General features: G+C 55.6%; 2 protein-coding genes across 2 annotated transcripts; both read left to right on the top strand.

The window, feature by feature from the left end:
• Nucleotides 1-3723: 3723 nt before the first annotated feature.
• EMH_0032460 (uncharacterized protein) lies at nucleotides 3724-4815 on the top strand (the record flags this gene model as incomplete). The annotated part of the gene is made up of 2 exons (XM_013498005.1): nucleotides 3724-3926; nucleotides 4173-4815. The coding sequence occupies 2 exons, from the start codon at nucleotides 3724-3726 to the stop codon at nucleotides 4813-4815; spliced, it is 846 nt and encodes a 281-aa protein (XP_013353459.1).
• A 1781-nt stretch (nucleotides 4816-6596) lies between these two features.
• On the top strand, nucleotides 6597-27315 carry EMH_0032570 (SWIM zinc finger domain-containing protein, putative; the record flags this gene model as incomplete). The annotated part of the gene is made up of 16 exons (XM_013498006.1): nucleotides 6597-7663; nucleotides 7875-19604; nucleotides 20165-20291; nucleotides 20496-20621; nucleotides 21050-21111; nucleotides 21387-21488; nucleotides 23105-23535; nucleotides 23670-23777; nucleotides 24191-24266; nucleotides 24471-24577; nucleotides 24786-24920; nucleotides 25322-25508; nucleotides 25848-25944; nucleotides 26190-26259; nucleotides 26407-26484; nucleotides 26744-27315. The coding sequence occupies 16 exons, from the start codon at nucleotides 6597-6599 to the stop codon at nucleotides 27313-27315; spliced, it is 15075 nt and encodes a 5024-aa protein (XP_013353460.1).
• Nucleotides 27316-27669: the final 354 nt, after the last annotated feature.

Genomic DNA, 27669 nt, shown 5'->3' on the forward strand with positions numbered 1-27669 from the left:
CGATAAACTAGTGGTGCTACCAGTGTGCTCATTAATCTCATGCACCGCCCGTAGAATTACCGATGACTAGCTTACCTTAAGCTCTTCAGAAGTCTAAAGTCGTTGCATTCTTAACACCACCTACGAAATTGGGGTCTGGTCAACTTGAAGTTCTCGTTGTGGTACCAGTGTAAAGTCGTTGCATTCTTAACACCACCTACAAAATTGGGGTCTGGTCAACTTGAAGTTCTCGTTGTGGTACCACTGTGCTCATTCATCTTGTGCACCGCTGTGAGCTTAGTCGATGACGAGGCATTTGAGTAGCTTAAGTGCCGTGAAAATATTCTTTGCGTTCCTCACATGTGCTTGCTGGGCTGGTATGGGCTGCATGACGGGCGTTCGACAAGTACCTTTGCCGTGTAGATGCTCGTTAACTGGGTCTGCGGTTGTTGCTGGGGCTCTGGGATGCCGTGTGTGCTCAAGTGGTTGATTAAGTGGTTGGTGTGCAGCCAGAGACAATGCATTGTTTGCACCTTTTGAATACCATGCAGATACTGCTTCCAACTGATTTGATTAGGCTTGCTGACAAGCAGTTGCTGCGCGCCGCCGTTATTGCGAACTAGATGGTTTCTCTTTTGTCTCTGCTTTTCTTACAAAGACCGACCAATCGGGGAGAGTTTACCTTGACGCAACGGCAGCCAGTCACATAAACACATATGCGTGCATTATCTAATGTAGACAGCACGGGAAACAACGTGCAGGTGGTGCAAAAGGCATATGAAGCAGCGAAGTGCTCATGGAAAGCTTGCACTCAGGCTGGCAAACGCTGAAGCAAGAACGAAGACGAAAACACACACCGTACGATGCTGTGCAGCAGGGAGAGTTTCCAAAAGGAGCGACCTCTTTCTCCTTTCCTATGGTTTCTAGCACCACAGCAGTTTGGAATCCACCTGTTGCTGTTGCCACCGTCGCTGTTTTCGCTAATGCTTCTGGTGCTACTCCTCGTTGGTGCTGCAAAGAGCAGCACGTGCTGACGAACTCAGCACGTGCTGGATATGAAATCCTTGAAGCAAACGCGGAGCAAATGAGAGAAGCATATTGAATATGAGCAAAACAAATACGTGAATTTATATATGAGATGCATGAAAGAAGCATATGTGGAGATGAAATAAACATATTCAAGTATACGCTAGTTTACGCTGACATGTGTATATGCGCACTTCTTGTTCGCATCTGTTTTATCCACTTATTCCATACTTGAAGATGGAGTAGACGGAAGTCAATATTGAATAGCAAGAACTATATCTAAGTATGGTGAGATGAACACTGTGAAGAATATGCGTTCTTACTTCCCTCCCTTCGTTGCTTTTGCTGCGAAGTTAGCGCTGCGTATTTTACTTATTTGACGCTCGAATTTGTTTACCTCATTTGCTTAACCTTCGATTTCAGTGTTAATGCTCACATCTGGTTATACCATTAATTTGATATCCAAATCGTCTTACTTCATACATTTCATACACAGAACCGCACAGACGCGAGCTGCACCACATGCGAAACTCCACCTCTGGTTAGGAAGTACCCTACTGCTATCTCCTCAAGGACAGCAGAGAGGCCGCTGTCTCTCCAGGAAGCATCCACCACACGGACAAATGAATGTCATGCAGAGCCTGCTCTCAATTGATTTGGTTGTATTTGCTGGCAAGCAATTGGTGCGCGCCGCCGTTGTTGCGAACTAGATTGTTTCCCTGTTGTCTCCGCGCTTCCTACACGCACCGACCAAACGGCCAGAGTTCACCTTGATGCAACGGCAGCCAGTCACAAACACATATGCTTGCACTATCTAATGCATACAGCACGCAGAACAACGAGCAGCTGATGCGAAAGGCTTGTGGAGCAGTGAACTGCTCATGCAGAGCTTGCACTCAGGCTGGCGAATGCTCAAGCAAAAACGAAGAAGGAAACAAACACCGTGTGATGCTGTGCAGCAAAGAAAAGTTTCCAAAACGAACGGCATCTTCCCCCCTTCCTATGGTTTCTAACACCACAGCAGTTTGGAATCCACCTGCTGCTGTTGCCGCTCTTGTTGTTTTCGTTGATGCGTATGCTACTACTTACGCAGATAGCAGCTGCAGCAGCTATCCCCCGTTTGCATCTGCATCTGGCACAGCGACTGCTTCATGCAAATTGCTCTGTCGAGCTGGTGAGTACGCAAGCGAAACAAAAAAGGTAAACATACAACAGGGGCTATTGTTCAGTACTGAGAGCTTGCGGAAGGGGTGGCCTCATGCTCGTCGCATATGGTATAGCACCACAGCAGTTGAGTGGCCGCCTGCCACTGTTGCTTCTGTTGCTATTCTTGCGGGTAGCAGCTGCAGCGACGATATACCGTCTGTTATGTACGCGCAGGATGCAGCATATGCTCTAGAGCCGGCCCTTTCGTTCTCGGAATTGCCTATAATGCTGCCTGAGCAGTGGCTGCTGGTGCTGCAGCTACTCCTGCTCCCCTAGTAAAGACAGAAACTCTTCGCATACCTGCAGCCGACCACGCTCTCATGGGCAACGAAAAGCCTCCGTCGGCTTGGTGTTGGCTTGTGCCTGAGCCTCCAGCCAGCTGTACATTTTAGTCGTTCCCTTTGCTAGACGGTGGCTGTGTTCCTGTACTGTGCGTTTATTCGCTGACACATAATTAAGCTTGTCCTAGTGTTCATGCAACTGGTCGCTGCTCACAGACCAAGACATGACGAGGCATTTGCCGACCTTATACGGGGGGCGATGAGTAAAATAAACAATACTGTCATTGTTTATTTAGCCTGCCGCCGCCCGTACATCGGAATGTGACGAACTATTTGCTTAACATGCGTTATTTAAACCCAGATATTGCTTGCCACGGAAATATTGCATACGTTGACCCATCACCAACAATAGCGAGCATGCATCGATACCCGTGTGCTCGATTCCTATGGAGTATTGTGCTCGAATGATTGCTGCGTTAGGGGTGTTGGGTGTGCAGCGGCGCCCGGGCATTTGACCACCATAAGGATGCCGTAGATCTTTATCCATTCCTTCTCGGACGTTGGAACATTAGCTTTCCCAACCTATCTACCAGAAAACTGCCTGCTCAAGCTCCTAAGGCTCTTCGTGTCTCTCTGTTCTCAGTCCAGACCATTGGTTCCAAGAGGTCCTCCTGTTGCCTGAAATGCCGGCTGTTAAGCAGATGTCTCCATAGACAAATCTAAGAAGGCAAGTCAGCATAGGTGTAACTGCTCATCGACTATAAAAGGGGGCATTTCTGCCTTCTAGTGCAAGTTGCGGTGTCTCCATTTCCGCATCGAGCGGTCACATGCCGCCCCCTCGAAAAACCTTGAAATCGATTACGTTGCGCGACTGGACTGAAGGAAGTAACACTAAAACAATTAAGCGGTTCGACAGAATATGCAGCGAGTGGAAGAGAAATGCAGAGGGACGCAGAGACTGAGAACCGGCAACGAGGGACGCAGAGACTGAGGACCGACAACGCCTGCGCTTGGCGGGCCAGTGACCTGGGCCCGCAGAAGCAACTCAGCTAGCCTACTTGATCACACGCACTCTTTTTCGCTTTTATAAGCCTGTAATTCTCGATAAAGATTGATTTCTCTATTGGAACAACCTTAAACTTGCATCCACTTGCTTTTCTTTCTTGCCTGTGTGGCTTCGGCTGTCTCGTTCGTCTCTGTGAGCACCACCGTTCGAAGGACTCTCGCGAAAATGCAGCGAGCATTGCAGTTCAGGATGCAACAAAACATAGTAAAGAAGTCGTATAGCCACTCCAAATATCTTCTTTTCGCTTTAAGCCCGGCTAGTAGTTGCCAGACGAGCCCGCAAAAGCCCGAGATGGCCATGGCCGACAGTGATGGCGCGCTAGTACCAGAACCCAGGGCTGAAGTGCCTGCTGTCTCTGATACCGAAGCGTAAGTGTCCCATTTCCAGGTTTACTTCTCTTTTCCTCCTAATACTCTCTGTTTTTCCTCCTATGCTGTATTCACGGGCAGTTGTAACCTGCCGTCTGTGTTGACTTCATCTGGATAGGGTGTCCGCCTTCCCGGAAGCCCTGTGTGTGTAGGGCTCGTTTGTGGCAAATAGAGCTAAACTACTCGCCTGTAGCAGGCCAAAAGTTGACCTGCCGTACCTCCTTCTGTTTCCTCCTGTCCGTTCAGGTTGACTAGTTTGTCCTCGCTGGTTCCACCAGCTTGTCCATTGGTTGCAATGGACACTGCAGCAGCAGAAAACACCTCTACTCCTGCCCCGACCAGTTTGTCTCCGCTCGCGCCACCAGCCACTCCAGCGGTTTCAACGGAAACCGCAGGGTCAAACGCATCTACGCTTGCGCCTTGCCACACACACTGCACTACGCCTCCGAACCGCACCGCTCCTTTGGGCGGGCATCTCGGAATTCCACGAATGACTGATCATGAAATGTATCTTGCAGGCCTCAGCTTCCATATAAGCATGGAAGAGCGGCTTAAGATTTGCTTGGCGGTGGCGAAGAACCTGCTTGATTCGGTCGACGATAAAGCTCCATCCAACACTTCGCTCACTTCTCAAACAAACAAAAGGCCGCATTGTCCAACTGCTCGAAGCAGTGAAGGCCCTGAACAGAAGCGCAAACCCCTCTTTCGTCTTAAACTCCCCGCCGGTCACGACCTGTCTCAACTCGCCGGCCCAGCAAACACCGTCGCAAGTACACCCCTTCCCGAGAGGGAGGCTGCCGCCATCTTGGTTGCAGCTTCTTCACAGCAACAGCAGACACCCAGCGAAGAGAGCCAAACGGCGCAAGAGGAACGCACAGCCCATGAGTAATGCCACTTCTAGCCGGCAAGCGTACTTCTGCAGACGCTCCCCGGACAGAAGAGAGGCGGCTGTTGCTTTAGCCCTCATATGAAATATTGTTGAACGCCGAATGGTTCTCTTTCTTGAGTTCGTTTGGCAAACCTCCTCTGGGCTTAAGTTTTGGGTGCTTGCGTTTTGTCCGGGGGTGATGGTTTTCCAGCAGCACAAACGTTTCTTCATATGCAGCGCAGCAACAGGCCAGACAATCAAGTATAGTAGGCACATGCGAGTGTAAATGGTGTTTCTGCCTATGTAGCTAGGGTCAGTTACGATTCACGACAACAACTGCAGCTCGCTAGGTCTTTGATGCCTCTTTTGGGACAGCTAAAACCGTGCCCGCGTGCATGGGCATGCACACGAGAGCAGGCACGTTATGGCACGTTATAGTGAGAAGGCATATGTTCAGCCCTTCGGTCTCTTCCCAGAGGGACCATTGGAGAAAGAAACACCCATGCAGTGCGTTGCCCTTCCGGACGCGTGCGGCGGAGTTTGCAATTAACTCCGCCGCAGTTTGGCAGTACAGGTTCTGCACTCAGCAGTAGGCACTGCACTAAAGGACTAATCGCACCCAACTGGGCCCATCCATGCAAGTGCTCAGGGGGGACTGCGAGTAGTGGAGGACACGGCTGCGCAGTTTGAAGAACATTCATGGTGGCTTCAAACACTCCATGTGATGCGGGCCCACACCCGTCTCACTGAAGGACATCCATTGACACAAACTATGTTCCTTCACATTCCTAAACCCCTCTTTCGCCTTTAGGCAGCACGCCACAACTAAGCGCCATATTCTGAGGCCTAAATAAACCCCTTTTTGTCTTTATTTAGGCCTCAGAATAGGGCGCTTAATTGTCGAGCACTTGTCCTGCTTGCTGAGCCTGTTCAGCACTATGCGGTGCTACCAAGTGTCAAGCGTGCTTTCCTGCCCTATTCAAGGAGGTACGTCAGCTGGAATGAAGACAAAGACTCGAGGTAAGCGATCCTCGGAAACAGCTGACCTCTCACCCCTCTCCCAAGGCATAGTGGGGGGTTAAGCTCAGGGTCTGGGGTACCGGGGAAGGAGGCAGCCTAAGTGTATTTGCGGCTCCCCGCGTCCCTTGGATGCTGTGAGTGCGCAGAGAGTAACAGCAATTTACGCATGATGTTGTTCAGGCTGTTAAATTGCTGGCTTGCATCGCCAGCTGCTTTGCGCAGGTGGCGATCCACGCCAGCCTCGAGTGTGAACACAAGGAAGCTTCGACGAAGCTCCCTTCACTGCATGCTTTACCTCTGTATACACGAATAGAGCATTTGTATTCGCTTGCAGGCAACATACCGAGGCCAAGTGAATGTTACTATGCTAACAGCAGGCACGCTACACCAGCCGCTCAAGCATGCGCAAGTCGGCATCTGTGTTCCTCGTGTTCCCCATGAACCTTCATCGCCACTTAAAAAACAATTTAACAACATAAACAACATCATACGCAGATGACTGCTACTCGTTGCCGAAGGGTAGCCAAGGGCCCCCGTGGTCCGCATACACAACCAGGGTCCTGGGGGGCCCTACCCGTCAAGCAGCTGTATGGGGCCTCAAGCGGCCGCCTTAGAAGTTAAAAGGTCATCTTACTCCGGTCACATAAACTACACAGGGCCCCTTCCAGGGCCTCCGTGGGATGCGGCCTGGACTTCCGCCTGCTCAGGGGCCCTATGGGGGGCCCCAGCCTCCCGTGCAGGGAGGCAGGCATGGTCCCCCGTATTCTCTCTCCCAAGGGCAAATGCACTACGATGCAAGCACATACAGCAACGTGCAGGCCCATGTCCAGCTGCAACAATCATCAGGGCCACCGCTGCCGCAACATCAGCTACGCCAGCAGCAACGGCAGGTGCAACAGCCGCAGCAGCACTGGCAGCAGCGGGAGTGGCAGCAGCAGCAGTGGCAGGCCACTCCTCCACCCCCTCCACCCCTGCCTGCCAGTCCGCAGCAGTTGCAGTTTGCTGTTCCATTGCAATACCAGCAGACCAGGCAGCAACAGCAACCCGCAACACTCCCCCCGCAGCCACAGCTGTCTGCAAATTCATCACAAGGAACGCAACAACAAGAGGTCGGAGCCCCACAAGGGGGCTGCTACAGTCGGCGTGCGCCGCAGTTTCGGTCGCCGTTTGCTGCAGCAGTTGCGGCGCTTAGAGCTACACCTCGCCATGCTGCCGCAGCGCCAAGGCCTCAGGAAGAGATTGTTCTCAGCAGCAGTAGCAGCGAGTCGGAAGAGGAGGCTCGAGCCCCATTTGAGCACGCGCAGCAACACCACAATCGGCGACAGGCTGCGCAGCAGCAGCAACGGCAGCAACGCCCGCAGCGGCAGCCACACCAGCAGCAGCAGCCACAACAACAGCATTTGCCGCATCAGCAGCAACAGCAGTCACAGCTGCAGCAGCAATGGACACATCGGCGAGAACAGGGGGACCAGCACCAGCAACGCTGGCAGCAGCAAAAACAAGAGCAGGAGAAGGAGCAGCAGGAGCACCACCGGCAGCAGCAGCAGCGGAAGCAGCAGCAGCAACCGAGGCCTGGCGACGGGAGGCCTCAGGGTACAGGAACGCTCCGCATGGACACTGTAGCTGCTGAATCTTCTACCCCAGCGCCGAGCACAACAGGAATGAGCAGCAGGAGCAGCAGCAGCAGGAATGCGTTTGAACTGAATGCAGACTGTTTTCTGCCTGAATTATCAGGTTTAATTAAGTGGCGAGATGGCCGGCTTCAGAAAGCGCTGCGCTTTGCGTGCGAAGAAGATGGTGTGCAACCGAGCGAGGCAGACAGAGACTCTTTCATCGTCGACTCGGATACGTGAGTTTGCTCAATGTTTTTGGTTCATAAACAATGTGTTTCTTCTTGGCCTTTGCAGCGTGGTGTGCATGCACCTCCCTAGCAATGGGTTCATATATATATATATATATATATATATATATATATATATATATATATATATATATATATATATATATATATGCATGTGTGGTTTACGACGTATGGTGTCCCTGCATTCTTGTGCATGCAGGGCGAATTGCCGGATTGTGGACGCAGCGGTATGCGAGTGCAGCTGCCCGAGCCGCGACCCGCTATGTTCACATTTGCTGGCTGTTGCAGTGTGGCAGCAACAGCAGCAGCAACAGCAGCAGCAGCGGCACCAACGGGGCTTGCCGCTTCATCGGGAGTTCAGTCTTCGTCTGGCTATCAGCGCATTCATCAAGCAAGAGCTACTGAGACTCGCGAGCGAAGCGTTTGTCCCCCTCAAGCCGTTCAGCTGCGAGGCGCTGCTTCAAGACCTGTGGCTGCGGCTCCTGCGCAGGTTTCCTCCTGCTGCGGCAGCTCGTGCTGCAGCCGGACTTGCTGTCGGCCTGCTGATGCGTTTCGCCCAGAAGGCGAAAGGCGCATTACCAGACGTCCCCTCCTCGGCCGGCTGCAAGCGAACGGAAGAGCCGCAAGAAGACAAGATCGAGGAGGAGGAGCAGCAACAGCAGCAGGAAGAACCGCAGCAGGAGGAAGCGCAGGGACAGACAGATATCCAGGAACAAAACGCGGAGCAGCAGAAGCAGCACCAGCAGCAGCAACAAGACCAGCAAGGACAGCACCGCGCGGAAGATGGTTCAGGATCGGCTGCAGATGACCAGGCCAGCAGCAGCTGCAGCAGCGATGGAGCCGCAGGAACTTCTGGGGGGCATTCCATTTGCTCTGTGCCTCCTGAAGAGGCTCTGAGCCGTCTCATGCTGCAGCTGCCGCTGCAGCTGCAGCGCGCAGACGCACGCGAGGGGGAGCAGGAGGGGCTTCTCAAGGTGCTGCATGCACTGGAGGCAGCTGTGTTCCCTGTAGCAGAGTCCGGCGCCGTGCACACTCTGCTGCAACTGCTGCAGCGCGAGGACGCGGGTGCTGCTGCTGCTGCTGTGGAGGAGGGGCTTCGCCTAAAGGCTGCGGGAGGCAGCAGTGGAGACGCTGCAGCAGGCCACCCGTCTGTCGAGCTTTATGTGCGCTTTGCTTTATTAGTGCTGCAAACCGCAGCGGCAGCAACAGCAGTAGCGTCTGCGGCAGGGGCTTCTGTGCAGACGGGGCTGATATACAGGGTGTGTGTACACCTTGTGCGGATGCAGTTCTCTGCTGCTGCTGCATCTGCCCTGCAAAACAGCAGACCGCTGGCTGATGCAGCAGCACTAGACCTCTTCATATCAGAGTTGCGGCGGTCCGTAATGGAGGTCCCCGCCAGGGCCCCCCTACGGCCCTCGACTGAGGCGGGGGTTCCCATATCCCTTCCCGCTCTGTGGAGTGAGGGAGCGCTTTCGCGTGCTGCACAGGATGTCTTGGTTTCTGAGTTGCAACGGCAAGCCCACGGCTGCATACACCTGGCAGCCACGCTGTGCAGCCCTTGGGATATCGCTGCAGCTCTTGCGCAGAGCTCCCGCAGCTGTGCGAAGGAGCCGCAGCTGCAGCGGCAGCAGCAGCAGCAGGCAGCCGCGGTGGAGCGTTGCTTGCAGCGACTGGTGTCGCAGCAGCAGCACCAGCAACAGCAGAGAGCTCTATCGTGGGAAGCTGCTGCGATGGCCATCGACGCGGCTCCTGCGCTCGTCGACCTGCGCACTGTTTGCAGCTGGGACGACACACTGGAGCCGTCTTTTGGGGACCTGGAGTCCTTCCTTAGCCGCCACGGCAGTACGCCCTTTGTTGCAACCAGGAATAGCAGCAGCAGCAACAGCAGTAGCAGCAGTAGCTTGCTTAGTCGGAATGTTTTCGTGAGCATTGAGGGGGGGAGCATCGTGCGTGTGCCCAACCCCACGCATGATACGCTACGGCAGTTGCTGGATAGCCTAAACAGTAGATCTGCTGCTGCTGCAGTCGCAGCGCTTGCAGCTCTGCTGTGGCAGCCGCAGTCGCAGCGGCAGTGCATCGGCAGCATCAGCAACAGCAGCGTCTGGGATGCTCGTCGCTTGCCTTCTCATAACCCGGCAACTCTACAGAGCGAAGTCCGCAGTTATTTGCAGCAGCGTGCCGACCTTCAGCAAAAGCAGCAGCAACAGCAGCAGCAAGCGTGGGGGGACTTTTGCTGCAGAGTTCTTTTGGAGGCCCCTAGGGTCCTGATAGATGCGTGCATTGTTGTATTGTTGGCGCCAATTGTGGATGTCTTTGGCTCTGGGGTCCTCACTGCTGCTGCTGAGCGCTTTGTGTTTATTTCAACGTTCTGCTGCCAGCAGCAGATGCAGGTGGCTGAGGCGACTTCAGCAGCCACGCACAGCAGCGGAAGCGCACAGACAGATGCCTTTCTGCTGCTGCTGCTGGGAACGAGGGCAGCCTTCAGACCGTTGTCTTCCCATCTGCATGGGGCACTGCAGCGGTGCATGCAGCTGCTGCTGCCTGAACACGAAGTACTGGCTGCGTTGGAGATACTGCAGCAGCCAAAGGCGCTGGAGGCAAAACAGCAGCCCCCACTCAGGCCCCAGCAGCAGCCGCAGCTGCAGCAGCAGCAGCAGCGGCAAGTTAGCAGCAACACAACTGGCGGCGTCACTGCAGCGGAGCATGACCAAGCTGCAGGAGTAAAACCAGCAAATGCTGCAGCGCCACCTACAACAGCTGCAGCGACAACAACAGCAGCAATAGGAGCGCCAACAACCACTAGCGTGGGGATACTATTTGATGACGGCGATACGATCCTGCTGCTGCCACGCCAGCGCAGCAGAGCTCCATCTGACCGTCCCAAGCCTGAAGACAAGGGTGCGGCGGGCACCTTTGCTTCAGCAGCAGCCCCTTTAGCAGCTGCTCCAGCTGCAGCTGGTGCCGCTGCTGCTGCGGTTGCAGGTTCTACGCTGGCAGCTGAGAAGGCAGCCGGCCCTGCGGCGGATCTGTGGGGGAATGAAAGCCCTGAAGAATTTGTGCTTCGACTGCGGACTGAGGAGTTCGGCGTAGGCCTTAGCAGCAGCAACGGCGATGCAGCCTTGGCGACTGCTGCTGGTACTACTGCTGCTGCTGCTGCAGAGGAGACACTTGTTGATGCTGTGTTGCGGAGGCAGCGGGAGCGGCTCACCCGAGCCCTCAGCCGCCTGGCCGGGGACTTGTACTCTTCAGAGGGCCACCTGCAGCTGGAGCTCCTGCAGAATGCAGACGACAACGTATACGCCTTGCCGCTGCCGCTACCCCCTGCAGCATTGCTGCTGCAGCCGCAGCAGCAGCAGCACCTTCTTTCCCGGATACCCGCCCTGACAGTCCCGTCGTTGCATTTCGAGCTCCTCCCTGAAGGCCTCTGTGTCTTCAATAATGAAAGAGGTTTCACACCAGCAGACGTGCGGGCCCTGTGCGACGTGGCACGCAGCACCAAAGATCCTCAGCTGCAGCAGCAGCAGCAACGGGAGCAGCAGCAGCCCCAGCAAGGACAGCAAAGTAAGGTTCGCCGCATAGGCAGGTTCGGCGTGGGCTTCAAGTCTGTATTCAGCCTCTCGGATGAACCTCACATCGTTTCGTGCACAGGAGTTGCACTGAAGTTTTCGGCTAAGGACAGCAGTGGCCTCGGCTTTGTGCTCCCTCACCCACTGCCCTCGCGGGACTGGAGAAGATTCCTTCCAGCGGAGGCACTTGAGGGAGCGCTCCTTGCTGCGCAGGACCCTCTGGCCTTGGCGAAGACAGGCAGCAGCAAAACGAGCAGCAGCGCGAGCTGCAGCAGCAGCAATGACTGCTGCTGCTCCATCTTGTCGCCGCATTCCCAGCAAACAACAGGTGCAACGGCAGCCGCTGCGCCAGCAACAGAAGCAGCAGCGGCAGAAGCGGTTATACGCGTCTGGCGGACGATCATTTGGCTACCTGTCCGGCCAGCGTTAGAGAAAGGGTGGGCGAGGGAAGGAGACAGCCTCTCGAGCCGTCTCTCGGTGGTGGAGCCTCACTGTCTCCTCTTCCTTCGCCGGGTCCGTCGAGTCTCATGTCGCAGTCAGGCAAACAAGAGCTGCTTCTTGCTCAAAAAACACACATTTTCACGCATCGATGCTTCAGTATTCAAGCAGCAGCACCAACAGCAGCAGCAGCAGAGGCAGCAGCAACAGAAGCAGCAGCACGTGTATGATTTGCCGAGCTGTGCACAGCACGTTGTCCTGACCTCCTGCCGCCGTGCGCTGGAGTCGACTTCTCCACTGCTGTGTGACCGTTGGAGCAATTGCAGGGGAGGAGACGGCCAATGGCAGCAGCGCCAGCAGCACTGGTTGCTAGTGAGCCACACACCGGTAGGGTCTCCCCCTGTTGCGGGGCCCAGTGACGAGCCTCTTGTAGTAGCTCTGCCCCTAACGCCAGATGGATACGCGGCGGCGACTCCGGAAGCAGCAGTTGCGCATCCTTCTGCTGCAGCAGTAGCATCGGACACGAATCGCAGCAGCAGCAGCAGCGGCAGCAATGATGATGGGAGCAGCGGCCACAGCACGGGGTGGCCGCTGCACTGTTTTCTGCCCGTGAGGGGCTTTGGGTTGCCCTTCATTCTTCAGGGCGCCTTTAGTTTGACTGCCTCACGTGAAGACCTGAGGTGTGGAGACAGCTGGAACTGTTGGCTGCTGCAGCAGCTGCCTGCTGCTCTTTGCACAGCCCTCTCAGTATGCACATCGGCCCACCCGGAGCTGCAGGAGTCGTTGCTGCTGTTTGCTCCACTTGTTCATGCTGCTGGGGCTGCGGGGGGCTCCGCGGGAATGGTTGGCGATGCTGCGGCTGCTGCACTAACTGCCGTGAAGCAGCTAGAGTGTTTGTTGGCTGTAAACCCTTGTATTGAGGCGCAGCAGCAACTGCAACAGCAACAACAGCAACTGCAGCAACAGCAGCAAGCAGCACCAACTACCGTTGAGGACTTTATATGGTGCTGCCCAGCACGCGCAGTGCTCGCTTGCAGTGGTGCAGGCGAGAGTGCTTCCGGGTCATATGCTACTGCGTCTCTGTGTCCTTCCAGCAGCAGCAGCGGCAGCGACAGCAGCACCAGCAGCAGCGGCGGGTGCAGCGCACAGACAGGGTGGCCAGTGCCACCTTGGCTGTTGGAAAGGGCCATAGGTCGGGTATACGTACACCCGAGAGTGCTGAAGCATCTCGAGCCGGCCGCCCTCCGTTCGCTCGGGGTGAGCGACTTGGGGTCGTGGGATGTAGTAGAGATACTGCGGTGTCTCGTCAGGCTGCAACAGGAGGGCCCGGGCAGCCAGGTGGAGCAGCAGCACCTTGACCACATACTGCAGCCGCAAGGAATCGGTCGGTTGCTGCTGGTGCTCGAAAGCGTCTGTATGCAGCAGCAACCGTCCTTGCAGCAGCGGGCAGCTCTGGGAGCTCTTCGGAGCATTCCTTTCCTCCCTACAGTGTGCGGGCGCTTCGTTGCAGCAGACGACGCGAAGCTGACGTTGTGCCTCCCGCCGCACGCAGCTGCGCCTGGCGCAGCGGCAGAAGCAGCAGCAGCGGCAGCAGCAGGCAGCGTTTCACAGCCCTTGAGGGCAGACCTCGGCGATGGGGCGAGTGGGGGACTCACTGAGAGCTCCACCGGGAGTCAGCTTGTGGTGTACGTACACCCTGGTGTCCTGGAACCGTGGACGATATCAGCAGACAACCGGCAGCAGCAAGAGCATCTGAAGCTGCTGGCGCAGGATGAGCCGCATAAACAACAGGTGCTTTCAGAGACGGAGCAGCAGCAGCTGGCAGCGGACTGCATGATGCAGCGATCCCGCGTGGTGCGGTGTCTACGGAGTCTGGGCATAGATTATCTGCGGCCGCAGCAGGTGCTGAAGCAGCGCCTGCTGCCCTTGTTACAGCAGCCTGACCTGGGAGATACTACAACAGAGAGTGAGCTGGTGGGTTATCTCTTCTTTCTCGTCTACCACTGTCGCAGCCTGGCGGCCTTGATGCAGGTAGACAGGAGCGTATGCAGGCAGCAGATCCTCCGTTTGCCCGTCTGCACTGACAAGGGCACTAGGGTAGCCCTGGGCACGCCGGCGCTGCGGTGTCTTTGGGGGGAGGGGTCACAGAGCACGCAGCAGCAGCAGCAGCAACAGCAAAGGCAGCAGCAGCAGCAGGCGATGTTGCTGCAGCTTTACAGACAGCTGCTTCCCGATTGTCTATTCCTTTCATCTGCGTACTCCCGAGTTGTCTCTCTTCCCACTTGGGGGCAATTCTGTGAGCTTGTCGGGCTGCAGCGCCTGCTGGAGGTTTCCTCTGTCAGGTACTGGCTGCACATCGATGCGCCGCCACAGAAGCTGCAGCAGGAGCAGCACGAGCAGCAGCAACAGCAACAGGTTTTTAACGCCACTTCACGCATCAAACTCGCCGCCGTGAATGGTGTCCCAGTACCTGAGGAGAGCAGCGGCTGCAGTGTGACAGAGGAGCTGCTGGTGCAGCTGTCCCGTTGGTGGGAGACCCCGAGGCTGCAGTGGCTGCAGGCGGCGCTTCAGCAGCAAGGCTGGGATGTCTCCGATGCACCATATGACCCCGCTGCAGCCGCTGTCTCCTCAGGTGTGTCCGTGTTGGTGGAGGACTTCGTCTGCCTCGACTTCGAGCGACTCGTTGCCGCCGCTACCGCCGTTACTGCTGCTGCCGGAAGCATCAGCAGCGGCAACAACAGCAGCAGCGGCAGCTGCAGCGAACAGGTACAGACTATGGTGCGGCTGCCGCTGCAACGGGTGTTGCCGGTCAGGCGAGAGCTGCAGCAAGCTGAAAGCCTTTCCTTGCGTCTTGTGGTTGGAGTCTTAGCGGAGGCGCAGCAGCGCTGGCAGCACTATAAGCGCTTGCGCTGGCAGCTATGTGCTTCCGGCGCAGCAGCAACAGCATCATCCGCGGCAGAAGGGCAGTTCACACTGCAGCAGCAGCAGCAGCAGCAGGAGAGCTCATCTTGTAGCGAACGATGGGAGGCAGCCGCTTCAGGACTGCGGCAGCCGGTGGCTGCGCTTCTCGCCGGAGGAGATGCAACCTCCTCCCTGCTTATGCAACTGCGCTGCAGTGCATGGCTGCCGGCAGTTGCGTGTGACGCCTTATCTATCTCTGGAACCGCAGCATTACAGGGCGGGAAGGCACAGCAGCAGCAGCAGCAGCTCTTCGTGCTCGACTGTGAGGGAGACCAAAGCTCTTCGGACAGCAGCAGCTCAAGCAGCACGGATAGCCAGGAGGAAGCAGCAGGATCACTGCCGCCGATGGGACGCAGAAGCAACAGCGCAAATGGCACGCCTCGCCGGATGAATAGCAAGAAGCGCTGTATCCATCTGGTCGACGACTCCGGCAGCAGCAGCAGCATTCGCACTCGGAGCAGGAGCAGCAGCAGCACTGCCGATCCCTCCGCAAGTGCTGCTGCATGCCACACCATCAGAGACGACAGCCCTTCACCCCGCGCGTGCCTTAGATGCGCCGGTAACAACGACATCAGGGGCAACAGCAGAAGCAGCAGTAGCAACACCATCAGCGGTAACAACAACAGCAACAACGCGCACTGGCACTGGCGGTTCGTGGGTCTGCGTAAGCCGCAAGAGCTAGCAGCGCCCACGAGCAAGTGCGTCGAGGTGTACGGACGGCTGGTAGAATATCTGCACCCTCTAGCGGAACGATTGTTGCAGCAGCAGGAGCAGCCACAACAGCCCCAAGAGCCGCAACAGCCGCAGCAGCTTGGGGTGGAGGTTCAGCATCCGCTGCGCAGCAGCAGAACCAGCAGCGCTCTTGACTCGTTAGCCGACGCGGGAAGCTGCCTGGACACCCCTGAGATTGAAGAACTGCTGCCAGCTTCACCGGAGGGCCCTGCAGCAGCAGCAGCACTTGATTTGCTGTTTGCTTGCGGGTGCTTGTCGCGTGCAGCGCACTGGTTGGAGGAACGTTTGACGCCGGCCAAGGCAGCCAGGGCAGCAGCAGCAGCACATAGTGCATACAGCAGGGAGGAACCAGAGGGACTCCACCGAATGCCAGAAGAGGCGACGGCTGCAAACGTGCTGCTGTCTCTTTCTTCTCATCTGCAGCGCGGAAGAAGCCCAGTGGCGAGTACTCTGCCGGGGGCAGGAGGCCACGGCGACAGCAGCAGCAGCAAGGACAGCAGCAACAACAGCAGCAACGACGGCGGCAGCATGGGCGGCGTGAATGGCTGCGGAGCTGGAGGAACGTCTTCACGCGACGCGCCTCTCTCCCTGGCGGCCTGCTTCTTAGCGGCAGCTGACGCGTCTTGCAGGGAAGGGCGATGCTGCTGCAACCACAGCAGCAAAGGCAGTAGTAACAGCAGCGACTGCAGCGAGAAGCTCATGAGCTGCAGCTGCCTGTATCAGCACTTGGGAGGCCGCAGCGTCTCCTTATTTTGCTGCTGCTGTATCACAGTTGTCAGAGACTGTTTTGGCTTGCTGCAGTATCTCGCTCGTATGCGGCATCCAGCAGCGACTGCAGCGGCAGCGGTAACAACAGCAGCAACTGGCGCTGTGACGGCAGCAGTAGAGCAGCAGCCCAGCCTCTGGACTGTCCGCAGTTGCGGACAGGCTGTGCTGCTTCCGCAACCTGCAGCCCCCGCGACCTTGCTAGGGGATTCAGAACAATCCGCTGTTGCTGATCCTGCTGCTGCTGCAGCTACTCTTGGCTGCTGCATCAGCTGGAGGGCACCGTCTGAGTCGATCTTCCGCCTTCCGCTGGGGGCCCCCCTTGCAGCCTTTCGCAGGTGCTGGCCTTTAGAGGACATCGCGCTGCTGCTGGACAGACAATGCACTCAGGTGACGCAGCCTCGCCCCACAGAGCCGTCGCTTTCCGTCGAGCAGCAGCAGCAACAGCAGCAGCAGCAACAGCAGCAACAACAGCAGCAGCAGCTGCGGCTTGCTGAGCTGGATGTCTTTTTGCTGCAAGATCTGTGCGTAACAGAATACCCGTCCCTCAAGGACTGCGTCGAGGCCCTGGCTCGGCTAACAAACTCAGGAAGGGTACTTTCGGGGGGTGAAGGGGGAAGGGCGACGCCTGCAGCAACAGCTACAGCAGCGACAGCAGCAGGAATTGCTACTGGCACACACCAACGGCAGGTTACGCATGCGCTGCCCGGCAGGCCCCGCAAACTGCGGCGGTATGCAGCTGCAAATGACGACGGCCCAAGCCCGTTGTCGCCCCTTGCTGCAGTGCATGACTCAGGTTCAGCAGCAGCTGCAACAACACCAGCGGCAGCAATAGCATCAGCATTCCCGGTTAAGTGCGTTGACAGCAGGCTGCTGTTGCATGTAGTTGCGCTCTTGCTGCACCTCGACCAACACTGCAGCAGCAGCAGCCTCAGTCTCCACTCCGTCATAAGAGGGCTTCCTGTGGTCCCGTGCTTTCAGCTGTCTCCATCCTCCGCTGTCTCCTCCAAGGGTCCTCGCTGTGCCGCTAATGTTTCTAACGGCGTACTGCAGCTGCGGCTGCTGCCCGTGGGGAGCCCTATGTGGCTGCGTCTGACAGCGCGGGATTGCCGGCTGTGGGAGCTGCTGCAGGCTGGTGCAGCAGCAGCAGCAGCTACAGGATCCACAGTGCAGCGAGGAGATATCGAGGTTGACTGGCCTCCTGGGGATGGCCGAGATAGATCAATGTGGGGCGAAGAATCGAAGGGGCTCGGTTATCCTTCAGTTGTGTGGTACTGTGGGGCTGGATGCAGCTGGGGAGACCTCGCCGTCTCTGCTGCAGTGAGCGACTGCAGCAAAGACGAAGGCGGCAAGCTGTGCGGTGCTTGCGATGCTCTGGTGAGTCGGCGCCTGCAGCACCAGGGCTTGCAGGGACGGCAACCCGTGCTGCAGGCCTGGCTGCAGTTGCTGCAGCAGCGGCTGGCTGTGGGGCCCCTCAGCTCTGCCTGCTTGGTGCAGCTGACTGCGGCTCCTCTTCTGTGTCTCCGTGGCGCGGCATCGTCGCTGGAGACGATCCCGCTCAGGGCGCCTTCTTATGACTCCAGACAGCTGGCGCAAGGCCTCGCCCTCGAAGGCTTGAGACAGAGGCTGCTGCTGCTGCTGCTGCCGGCCGCCCGACGCTACCTCCTCCGCAGAGACACACACCGCTACCTCTTATTGCAGCGCCAGTGGCTCCAGGACCGCCAGAAGCAGCAACAGATGATCTCAGGGGAGTCCCCTGAGGATATGCGCAAGCCGTGCTGGCTGCAGCTGCTGCAGCGTCTGTTGTTGCTGCTCTGCAGGGAACTCCGCAGCAGAGTTTGTTGCGTCGAGTCAGGGGCAACGGGGCCCTGGGAAGCCTGTCCCGCAGCGTTGCAGTGGGAGAACATCCTCGAAGGAGACGAAGAGCTCCCAGCCAGTTACAGCGGTAGCAGTAATATTGCCAGTAGCAGCAACAGCAGCGCCAGCACTGCCAACAGCAGCAGCAGCAACAGCAGCACCTGGAGCAGCCAGTGCTTGAACGGACAGAACAGGTGGGAGACAGAGGACACGGCTGGAGCCTCCTCTCCTCTCTTCTTGGCATGGGACGTAAGACACGAGTCTCTGAGTGCTGCTCTTGTGCAGCTAGAAGTAGTCGAGGGCAGCAGCAGCAGCAGCAGGAACAGCGATGCTCAAGTCGGGAGGTTGTTTGCTGCAGCGCATGCAGACGATCTGCAGGAACTGCTGCTGCCATCTTTCCCTGGGGATTTTTTCAATGAGTTTTCTCGGATATTTTCGCTAAGGGGGAGAAGGGATGAGCCTCTTGCCTCTTTTTTGTTGCTGGTATATTCACGGTTGCAGCACAAGTTGCTTCAGTGGCTCATGCGGCCCCCGGAGGGTGGCGTGCTCCGTTTGTTGCAGGGACTGCAGCGTAGCAGAAGCAGCTTCTGCTGCAGACTGTCCACTGCTGCTGCTGCAGCAATCGTGGGAGCAGCATTAGAGGACTGCCTCAAGGCTGAGGGCCTCTGGGATGAACCCCTAGATACCCCCGAACTGCAGCAGCGCTGCATTGCAGGTATACGGGAGATTGTTCAGGCTGGGAGCAGCAGCAGTAGCAGCAACGTTGCTACTGGTAGCCGTTCTTCTGCTGCTGAGTTGACAGAGGGCACAACGGCAAGTGCCTCTGAGGTGCTTCGGCTGCTGGAGGAGGAAGCAGCTGCAGCAAGCGAGAGGATGGGAAGAATAGAAGAGGGTACAACGGGGCATCTGTGGTTGCTGCGCGACGCTTGGTTCGTACTTATGGCTAGCGGGGACGTTGCGGAGACAATTCCTGCGGCATCTGCTGCACTTCAAGACACAGAGGCAGCAGATGCAGCAGAAGAAGCAGGAGATGCAGCTAGTGAGACGGCAACAGCAGCAGAACAAGTCGATACAATCATGCAAGATATGAAGGAACCTCTAGAAGGGAGCGGAGAGTCCCCTGGGAACGTGCGGAGGAGGCAGGGATCACACGACGCCGCTGCTGGTGCGCGCAAAGGGGACAGAGATGAAGGGCAGCAGGGCGCTGCCTCGCGCAGCCGCGTCAGCTGCAGTGGCAGCAGCAATGGGAGTCGCAGTAGTTGCAGCAGCAGCAGAAGCAGCAAGGACAGCAGCAGTGATGTGGAGGAGTTGTCTCCTGAGGCAGCTGGGTGGGAGGAGGGCGCCGAGGAGGCTGCAGCTGTAACTGCAGCCAGACGCTCTCCATGGAGATCTCCTCCCAGAGTCGATACACTGCAGGAGGAGGCGCTGTTCGGGTCGCTGCACAGATCGGGAGAAGACCCACGGGCAGCGGAGGCCCCCTCCGCATGGGGGCCCCAAGGAGACAGTCAACCTGGACAGGGGACAGGTTCCCGTCTCCAAGAAGCCTTCAGTGAGGAACAGTTCGTCTCCCTGGGCGAGTTCGAGGCGCAGGCCGTAGAATTACGTCAAGAGTAAGCAGACACAGAGACACTTGAAAAAGAGACAAAGATACTGACACAAAGATATAAGAGGACACAGTTCAGCAGGAGATCAGTGCTGAGACAGGAAAAGGCCAAGAAAGAGACAGGAGCCCTAGGAGACACATGAGGGAGAGACAGGGATAGAGGGGGATAAAGATGGAGAGAGAGCTACATGACAGTAGAAAGAGAAAAAGGGAATAGGTGGAGATACACGCATATCCAGATAAGGGAGTAGACAGGGACAAATCTCGGGAGAGATAAAGGGAGAGAGGAGTCAAACAAGATATAGAAATACCGAATAGTGACAAGGAGAGAGACAGAGTGAAGAGAACCCGGTAGAATATATATATATATATATATATATATATATATATATATATATATATATATATATATATATATATATATATACATTACTGCAGGTGTTTTTTCTATGCGCTGAATTCCGATAGATTGCGGTGTGCTTGTTGCTGCGGCAGGGATAGAGAGGCTGTGGCTCCGTTCTTGGCTTCCTCCTCAGGGGGAAGGGATTCTGCTGCTGCAGCACGCAGGGGGGAAGCTCTAGTGTACAGGTATCTGCAGCGGCTGCTGCAGCAGCAGCTGGCAGACAAGACGGCGCAGGTTTTGTGGCTGAATGAAGAACACGAGAGCGGACAGAGCTATGATATCCTTGTCAAGGTACGTTTTCCAAGGAGACGAAAGGAGAGGCTAAACGCAACACAAGATGTCCCCTCGGGCAGTGTGGGCTCCAGACGGCGCCTCAAGAAAGCTGCTGGCCGGTCACGCAGCTGCATCGTGGCTTGCGTCTGCATGCATGCGGTTTCATACATTGAATTACATGCAAACGCTTCTTGGGGGTGGGGTGTTGTTGGCCTGCTGCAGGAGTATCCGCCTGTGGGTGCATGCGCCCCACCGCGGCTAACGTTTGTAGAGGTGAAGAGCAGCACAACTCGGCACAAGAGCTACTTCGAGGTCTCCCACAGGGAGTGGAATCTGGCCCAGCAACACGTGAGCTCTCTATAGGAGACACTGTGTAGACGGCTCTTCTTGGTCTGTTCAGCAGCAGCACCAGCAGTAGCAGCAGCAGCAACTGCAGTAGCAGCAGCAGCAGCAGCAGTAGCCGTAGCAGCAGCAGCACTTGACGCACCCTTCTCATTCTATAAAATCCTCCCAGCCCAAAGGGAACAGTAAACGTGTGGACATACGGCACGCATCATGTCTAGCTCAAACCCATCTGCTGCTGCTCCTGCTGTTGCTGGCAGAATAGGCGCAGCTGCAGTGTAGGGTGTGTTGAATGTATGCACCAATGCAGTGGTTGCAGGCAGGGTGAGCTGTACCAGCCTGCTGTGAGTTGCTGAGGGCTTAGTTTGTAGCTGCCAGGGAGCAGACGTTCATCAGCCCTGCTGTTCCCGCGTGTCACTGCGCATCTTCTGCAGGGAGACAACTTTCATATATACAGAGTCCTCGAGGCGAACTCCGCGCAGCCTCAGATCTTCCGGTGAGGGTCGCCCCCCCTTTTGGGTGCATGCGTTGGTTGCCTTTATTGCGTGGAGTGGCTTGAGCAGACGCGCTACCATCTGTTACTCTATATTTGGTTGCTTTTCATTCTCTGTTGCTGTCTCTGTTGCTCTTGCTCTGCGTTGCAGCATCGTCAACCCGTACTTGCAGTGGAAGCAAAAGCGCATTGGCCTCTGCATAGCGCTGTGAAGGCAGAGGCTAAAGAGCCACTGAAACGGGGTTGTTGAAGGCCGTATCTGTGCTGCATCTGCGCAGCGTAGCCTCAACTATCTGCGGTGTACATACACCTCCTACATTCGCAGTGAACTGGGAAGAGGCCTGGATGGCTATAGAGCTAACAAAGGCCGTTTTATTGATGTAAGGGCGCTCGATTCCATCGATAGATAACGTTAAGCCCAAAGCTGTCAACCCTAAAACCCATTTCCTTTTCGGCTTTGCCACTGCTGGCGACTTGTACACCTGGAGACCTCACTTTGTCTCTGACATCCACCCTTCACTGCATGCAGAACGAGAGGCAGCGGTCCGTAGCCAGGTGTATAGACACTTCTTAGTTAGGAGAAAGAGTCACTGAACGCGACAGAACTGAAGGGCCGAAGCAAACAGAGGAAAACGGATACCGTGGCAACCCCTGACTGCAGCAGAGGCTCTGCAGATATCTCACACTAGAGAAGAACGCTTACAAGTATTTCAGTGCTTGTGTTTTGCTCCACACGCATGACGTAGGGGTCGAGCAGCAGCCGCTTCGCGGCCGTACACACGTGGGTAGACGTGGTACTGCTCAGTGCTGCCGGATGAACACAACTGTTTGCAGATACATAGATAGAGCTCCCCAATCATGGACCTCCATGCAGGAGCATGCAGACTCATGCCCCATGAATCAACACATTGTTGTAGCTGTGCAAACGGCGCGCACGAGCACGCCTTGGGCACTTCCACATGGGCCTGCAGCCATCCACGCTATCCCCGGGAACTGTACTGCCTGATGTATCCAGTTGAGCTGAATGGTTGAGGTGTACGTACAGTTCGGCTCGTTTGTGTTCTGTCGCTAAGCGAAAAGAAGATACCGCTTTCTCGGGATGCATTGCATGCGGCTGGTGAAGCACTTCGCATTTCGTGCAGTCTAATGAGCAAACATCATTCCTTCCTTCATTGGGCAATTCAGAAGAAGACGAAGAACACCTGAAATGGCATTAACTGCCTCTCTAACAGCCGGCGTGTTGCAGTGCGGGATTCGCCTATGTCTGTTTCTTCTCTATCCTTGACTACAACAGCAAATATGGAACTAATTCCTTAGTGGAACGCATTATATTGATTAATGCACATGTGTACAGTTTTACACAACCATTTCCTTGGAAGAAGGACAGGAAGACCTTAAGCGGGCCCCTGACCATGAGGGCCCCCCGACCGTGAGGGCCCCCCGAGCATTAGGGGCCCCCCAACCAGGGGATTAAGTCTGTCTGCATGAAGGCTATATTTCTTTTGAATCCCTTTACGGGTATTTGTCTCTGACTGTCTTTATTTCGGTGATTGCTTAGAGAGAAGAATCACGCGAAAGATTTTTTCCAGCATTTTGGGCCCCCTCTGCTGCAGCTGTTGTTCGCTAAGGGGCCTCGGGAGGGAAAACGCCAATTGTTTGCCTCCGGCACGATGAAAAGGGGGAGATACAGGGGCCCCCACAAGAGCGGGGGCCCCCCTACGGCAGGAGCTGCGGCAGTGCGGGAAGCTATCAACGACTCGCAACGCAGACGCCAAAAGAGGACAAAATTCTCTGCTGGAAAGCAGGAACAGCCAAGGAGCAGAACAGCAATAAAAGGAAACTATGCAGGGTAGGGGAATCTCCGAAAGTATCGCTTCAGACTGAGACTTCACGCGCAAAGCCTAGGCCTAAAGGGAAAGAATGTAGGGTTTAAGACAAAGGGTTCAAAACCCGGTGTACGTACACCTGAAACCGATTCTGAAGGCTTGCGCCGCAGGTTCTGCCCGTGGAAGGAAACCCCCAACGGAGGGCCGCTGCCTGAGATCGACCGGGTGTTGGTGAATGAATACATTCAGTGCTGCAGCAACTGCACGGGCAGCAGCAGCAACTGCAGCAACAGCAATTGCAGCAGCAGCACCAACTGCAGCAGCAGCAAAAACAACAACAACAACGGCAGCAATGCATCAGGGAGTGTATCTTCTGCGTTGTGCCCCTCTTGTTTCTTCAATTTGTATATCAAGCCTCGCAAGCCATGTCTGTTGCGTCTGGTGCGGGAGGAAAGCCCCACAACGTGCATGCAAGCATCAGACGCGCTGGCAGATGCGCGAGCTCTGAAGCACTGGAAGGACCTCAACTACCTGAAGCAGACTGCCGGCCATGAAACAATTGACGTCGAGATCAGGGGCGCCCAGGGGGCCCCCAGCTTCGGTGGGGCCCCATAGAAGCTTCATACCTTAGGGAGCTGCCTAAGAGGCGTATATGCATGTTTACATCTGGGAATTGCCCCGATGTGTCTGCTGTTGCTGCTGTTGCTGTTGCTGCTGCTGTTACTGCTGCTGCAGGAAAGGGACAGTACCAGCAGCTGCCTTTTGGGGAGGTGTTGCAGAGGCTGCAGAGAGGGGACACTTCGTTGTACGTGACAACACAGCGCATAGCCAGCGACAAATATGGTGGGTATTTGTCTCTTCTTCACCTCTCTTTAGCCTTGGTTTGCGTTTGCTGCATTTTTTGCGTTAATTGGCTGCAACTGTACAACAGTATCTGCAAGCAGACACGCGCCAAGGCTCCATCTGCTACTGCTGTTGTCGCTGCAGCTGTTGCTGCGGTTGTCGCTGCAAATGTTGCTGCAGTTGCTCCTGCAGCGGCAGCGGCAGCAGCTGCTGCTGCATCTGTTTCTCGTATTTTGTTGCGACTTGGCTGGCAGTTGCAGCAGCAGCACCAGCAGCAGCAAGAACAGCCGCTGCAGGGCATAGCCGTTAGATAAGGTGCTGTGTTATTTGTGTGGGCGATATCGCTGCTGGTGCTTCGGCTGTCCCGCTAACCACTGCTGCTGCCGCTCGCTGATGCGTTGGCTGTGCTGCAGGCCCCAAGGCTGTATGTGGCGCGCCCTTGAGCGGGTCTTTGGCGGGGGACTTCCCTACGGCGCCTGCCTTGGCAGGGTGAGGCGATGCTGGGGGGTTGTGGCGATAGACTGGGTGCTGTGGTGTACGTACGCCGTGCTTGAGGAGCAGTATTGCTGCTGAAGGGCTTGGGCTGCTGGCGTAGTGCTGCGGTGTATCTGCTGCTATTATGGGTGTACATCTGGGGTGTATGTACACACGTATATGAGGCGGTGGGTAATGGGTTGCTTTGTTGCTCTGCAGACACCTCATTGTCTCCCAGTTTAATATCTGGATGGGGCACAGCAACCAGGGGAGCAGCACGGGGCTGCATCATGATTTCCACGACAACTTCTATTGTCTTCTGCGCGGTATGTGAGCGCTTTTAGGGTTTAGAGTTCATATAGTACGTATAGATATATAATGTGCATAAATGCATGTATTTGTAAACTCATATACATAGACACGTACACACACATATGCATGCATATGTGGATACATCTAATGTATACACATATATACTGTTTAATAATATATAGAGATGTGTGTATATGTGTTATGTGTGGCGCATGTACGTAGGGAAGAAGGAGTTTCGGCTGTACAGCCCCCGGCTCTGCGGTTTGTTGAGGCCTTGGGGCTGCATGAGGAGCTCCAACTGCCCTGCCATTCATCCTAATGGGCTTATTTCCTATATCCCATCCATTCGAGAAGACGGTGGGTGCCCGTCGTGCGTTCGATTCAAGCCTTCAGGGTTTAGGGTTTAGGGTTTAGGGTTTAGGGCCTAGGGTTCGTTGAAGGGCTTTGGGCTGCCCCTCGGTGTGGCTGTAGAGTCCAGCGTTTAGTGTTTAGGGTTTAGGTTTAGGGTTCATAGTTTAGGGTTTGGGTCTTAGGGTTTTGGATTTAGAGGATTGACTGCACGCGTAGGGAATGCTTCGCTCGTCAAGGGTTTAGGGTCTAGGGTTTAGATGCAGCAACAGCCGCAGGATACCTCCGAGTGTCTTTTTGACTGTCTCTTGTCTTAAGCGGCGGCTGCATTGGGTGTAGGTGTTGATATTGCACGTGCTGGTTTTAGGATATTAGGATCTAGGGTCTAGGGTTTAGGGTTTGTGCTGCAGGTGCGCATGAGGGCACCGTGCTGCGGTCACGGCAAATGGCTCTGGAGGAGAGCATAAGAGAGTTGGAGCAGCAGCTGCTCAGCACCAAGGCGGGGCTGCATGCAGCGGAAGCAAGCGGGAAGGAGACTGGCGGCTTCAGCGCTGAGATTAAGCTTCTTGAGGACAAACTGGCCCAGGCTGAGGCCGAGTAGGTCTTAACACGTTTGTGCACTGCAGCACAAAGCACGCAACAATGTTCCTTCTGTCTCCTTTTTCTTTCTTGCCCGCTTTGCAAACAGTACACAGAACTCCTGTTTCTTGTTTTTTTTTTGTTTGTACTTCTTTTGTATTCTCCCCTGTTTTCGTTTGTTCATAGCCAGCTTTCTCTCCTCTGATCATGACATGTGCGTCTCCATCTAGTTGTTGTTTCTCTTTGGCGTTGCTTATGTGCCTCCTCCTCTTTGTGTCCTTCAGTTTACATCTTGTCTCTTGCTGTATATCCCTTTCTGTCTGTTCTGCCTTCCTGTCTGTCTCCTTTGTCTGGTAGCCTCGACGAGTGTCTCGAAGCTGCGCTGGCTGCAGCTGGTGAAGACAGCGACTGTGACGATGGTGACTCAGCAGGCAGCGACGGTGATATAAACCAAGTCAGTCACACGCAAACCCTAAACCCTAAACCCCTTTTCTCGCGGAAGCCACCCGCTTTGCACTGCGCGTTGCTCTGTTCTTCTTTAAGTGTGCTGCCAAATGTTGAGGCCCTTTAGCTGCTTTCAGTTGACTCTCCTCAGCCGAGCCCCAGCTCTAGTTGAACCATCGGGGTGTCTGTATACTGCGTTCCCTGCATGCATTGCATGCGCTGCATGCGGCTCTTGGGCTGTGTTTGCATGTTTAGGGTCGCCTCGTAAAAGAAGGCGAAACGCCTGATCATTTTTGTCTCGAGAACACCCGGCGTTGTGCAGCAGGTATGCATCCAGCCCCAATCGATGTTTACATGGCGCATACACTGAAGATGTACATTGCATGCAACAGCAACAGGCTGCTTATATCATGCTGCATGCATATGCTTTAAGCCGCTGCTTACGTCCTGTGGCTGTGTTCTGCCTGTGCAGCCTCATGGGAAGGCCCCGTGACAGCATCGAACTGCTTGGAGCGCTTCTGGAGTGTCTGGGTGACAGAAGGAGACATATGTAAGCCTGAATTGCTCTTCCCCTGTCTGTTTTAGTTTCTTCAGCAACTGCATGTATCTGTCTCACTAGGGGTCGAGACTCCGAAGCTGTTGTGTATCCGCACACTACACGCCAACTAGACCCTAAGCCCCAGACCCTCGGCTTCACCTGAGGCACCCGAAGGGCAGCCTACATACATGCATATAGCTGGAGAAGTGCGCATGCGTGGGTGCATGCATGCATACATGCATATTTGGTTGTGGGTATGCATGCGTTGCAGTGTATTTACCTGCCAGTTGGTTTCATGAGGTTATCTCCTACTCTGGAAACAGTGTGAAGCAGACAGCAGCAAACATCAGCGAAGATAGTCGACAAGATGTAGACCCAGTACACCTGGCATTTAACATATGGCTGCATCCCCCCGCCTCAGATGGCACATTTGAGCAGCCCTATTGTGACTCCTTCTGGGCCCAGCATGCAGCCAAGCAGCTGCAGCAGCTGCAGCAGCATGCATCACGGGACACTGCAGCTGCAGCGACAAAGAAAAAAGCCTGCGATGGCCTCATACAGGCCAGTATACCTGCCACCAACGGACCTCAGGCCCGAGAGGCATGCGGGTCAGTGCCTGGCGATCGTGTGTTGACAGGGCGGGGCTGCTGCAGCAGTGCAGCACCTGCAGCAACTCCAGCAGCAGGAGAAACTGCAGCACCTGCATCTTCTCTCAAGCCCAGGCCCAAGTGCTGCACTAAGCGGGCTGGATGTTACATTCACCTCAAGGCAGTGCCGCGGTCCCGTGCCCTTGTGAGGCTTCGGCGACTGAGAGGTACTCTGAAGAGGAAGGCATACAAATGACTGCCGTTTATCCCATCAGTTGATGCATGCGTGCTCATGCATATATTTGCCATTGTCTCTGTTTCTTCTTTTCTCTTATCTTATGTTGCTTCGTGCATCGCGAGACAGTACACACACCACAGCGGTATCTGTACGGTGGACTGATGCTGCGGCGGGCAGTGACCCCCTGTCAACATCTGTCGTGGAGGCAGAAGCAGGCGCAAGCAGCACCAAGAGACACACACGGAAATCGCAGAGAGAGACAGCAATAGAGGGATAGCTGGGCTTGCACCCACAGAAAGACGCGCAGGCAAACGCACGGCGATAGAGGCTGAAATGGAGACAACAACCAACCTGTACAAAACAGCCAAGCTG

This window comes from Eimeria mitis, genomic scaffold, assembly GCF_000499745.2.
Source record: "Eimeria mitis Houghton genomic scaffold, Emh_scaff31, whole genome shotgun sequence".
NCBI lineage: Eukaryota > Apicomplexa > Conoidasida > Eucoccidiorida > Eimeriidae > Eimeria > Eimeria mitis.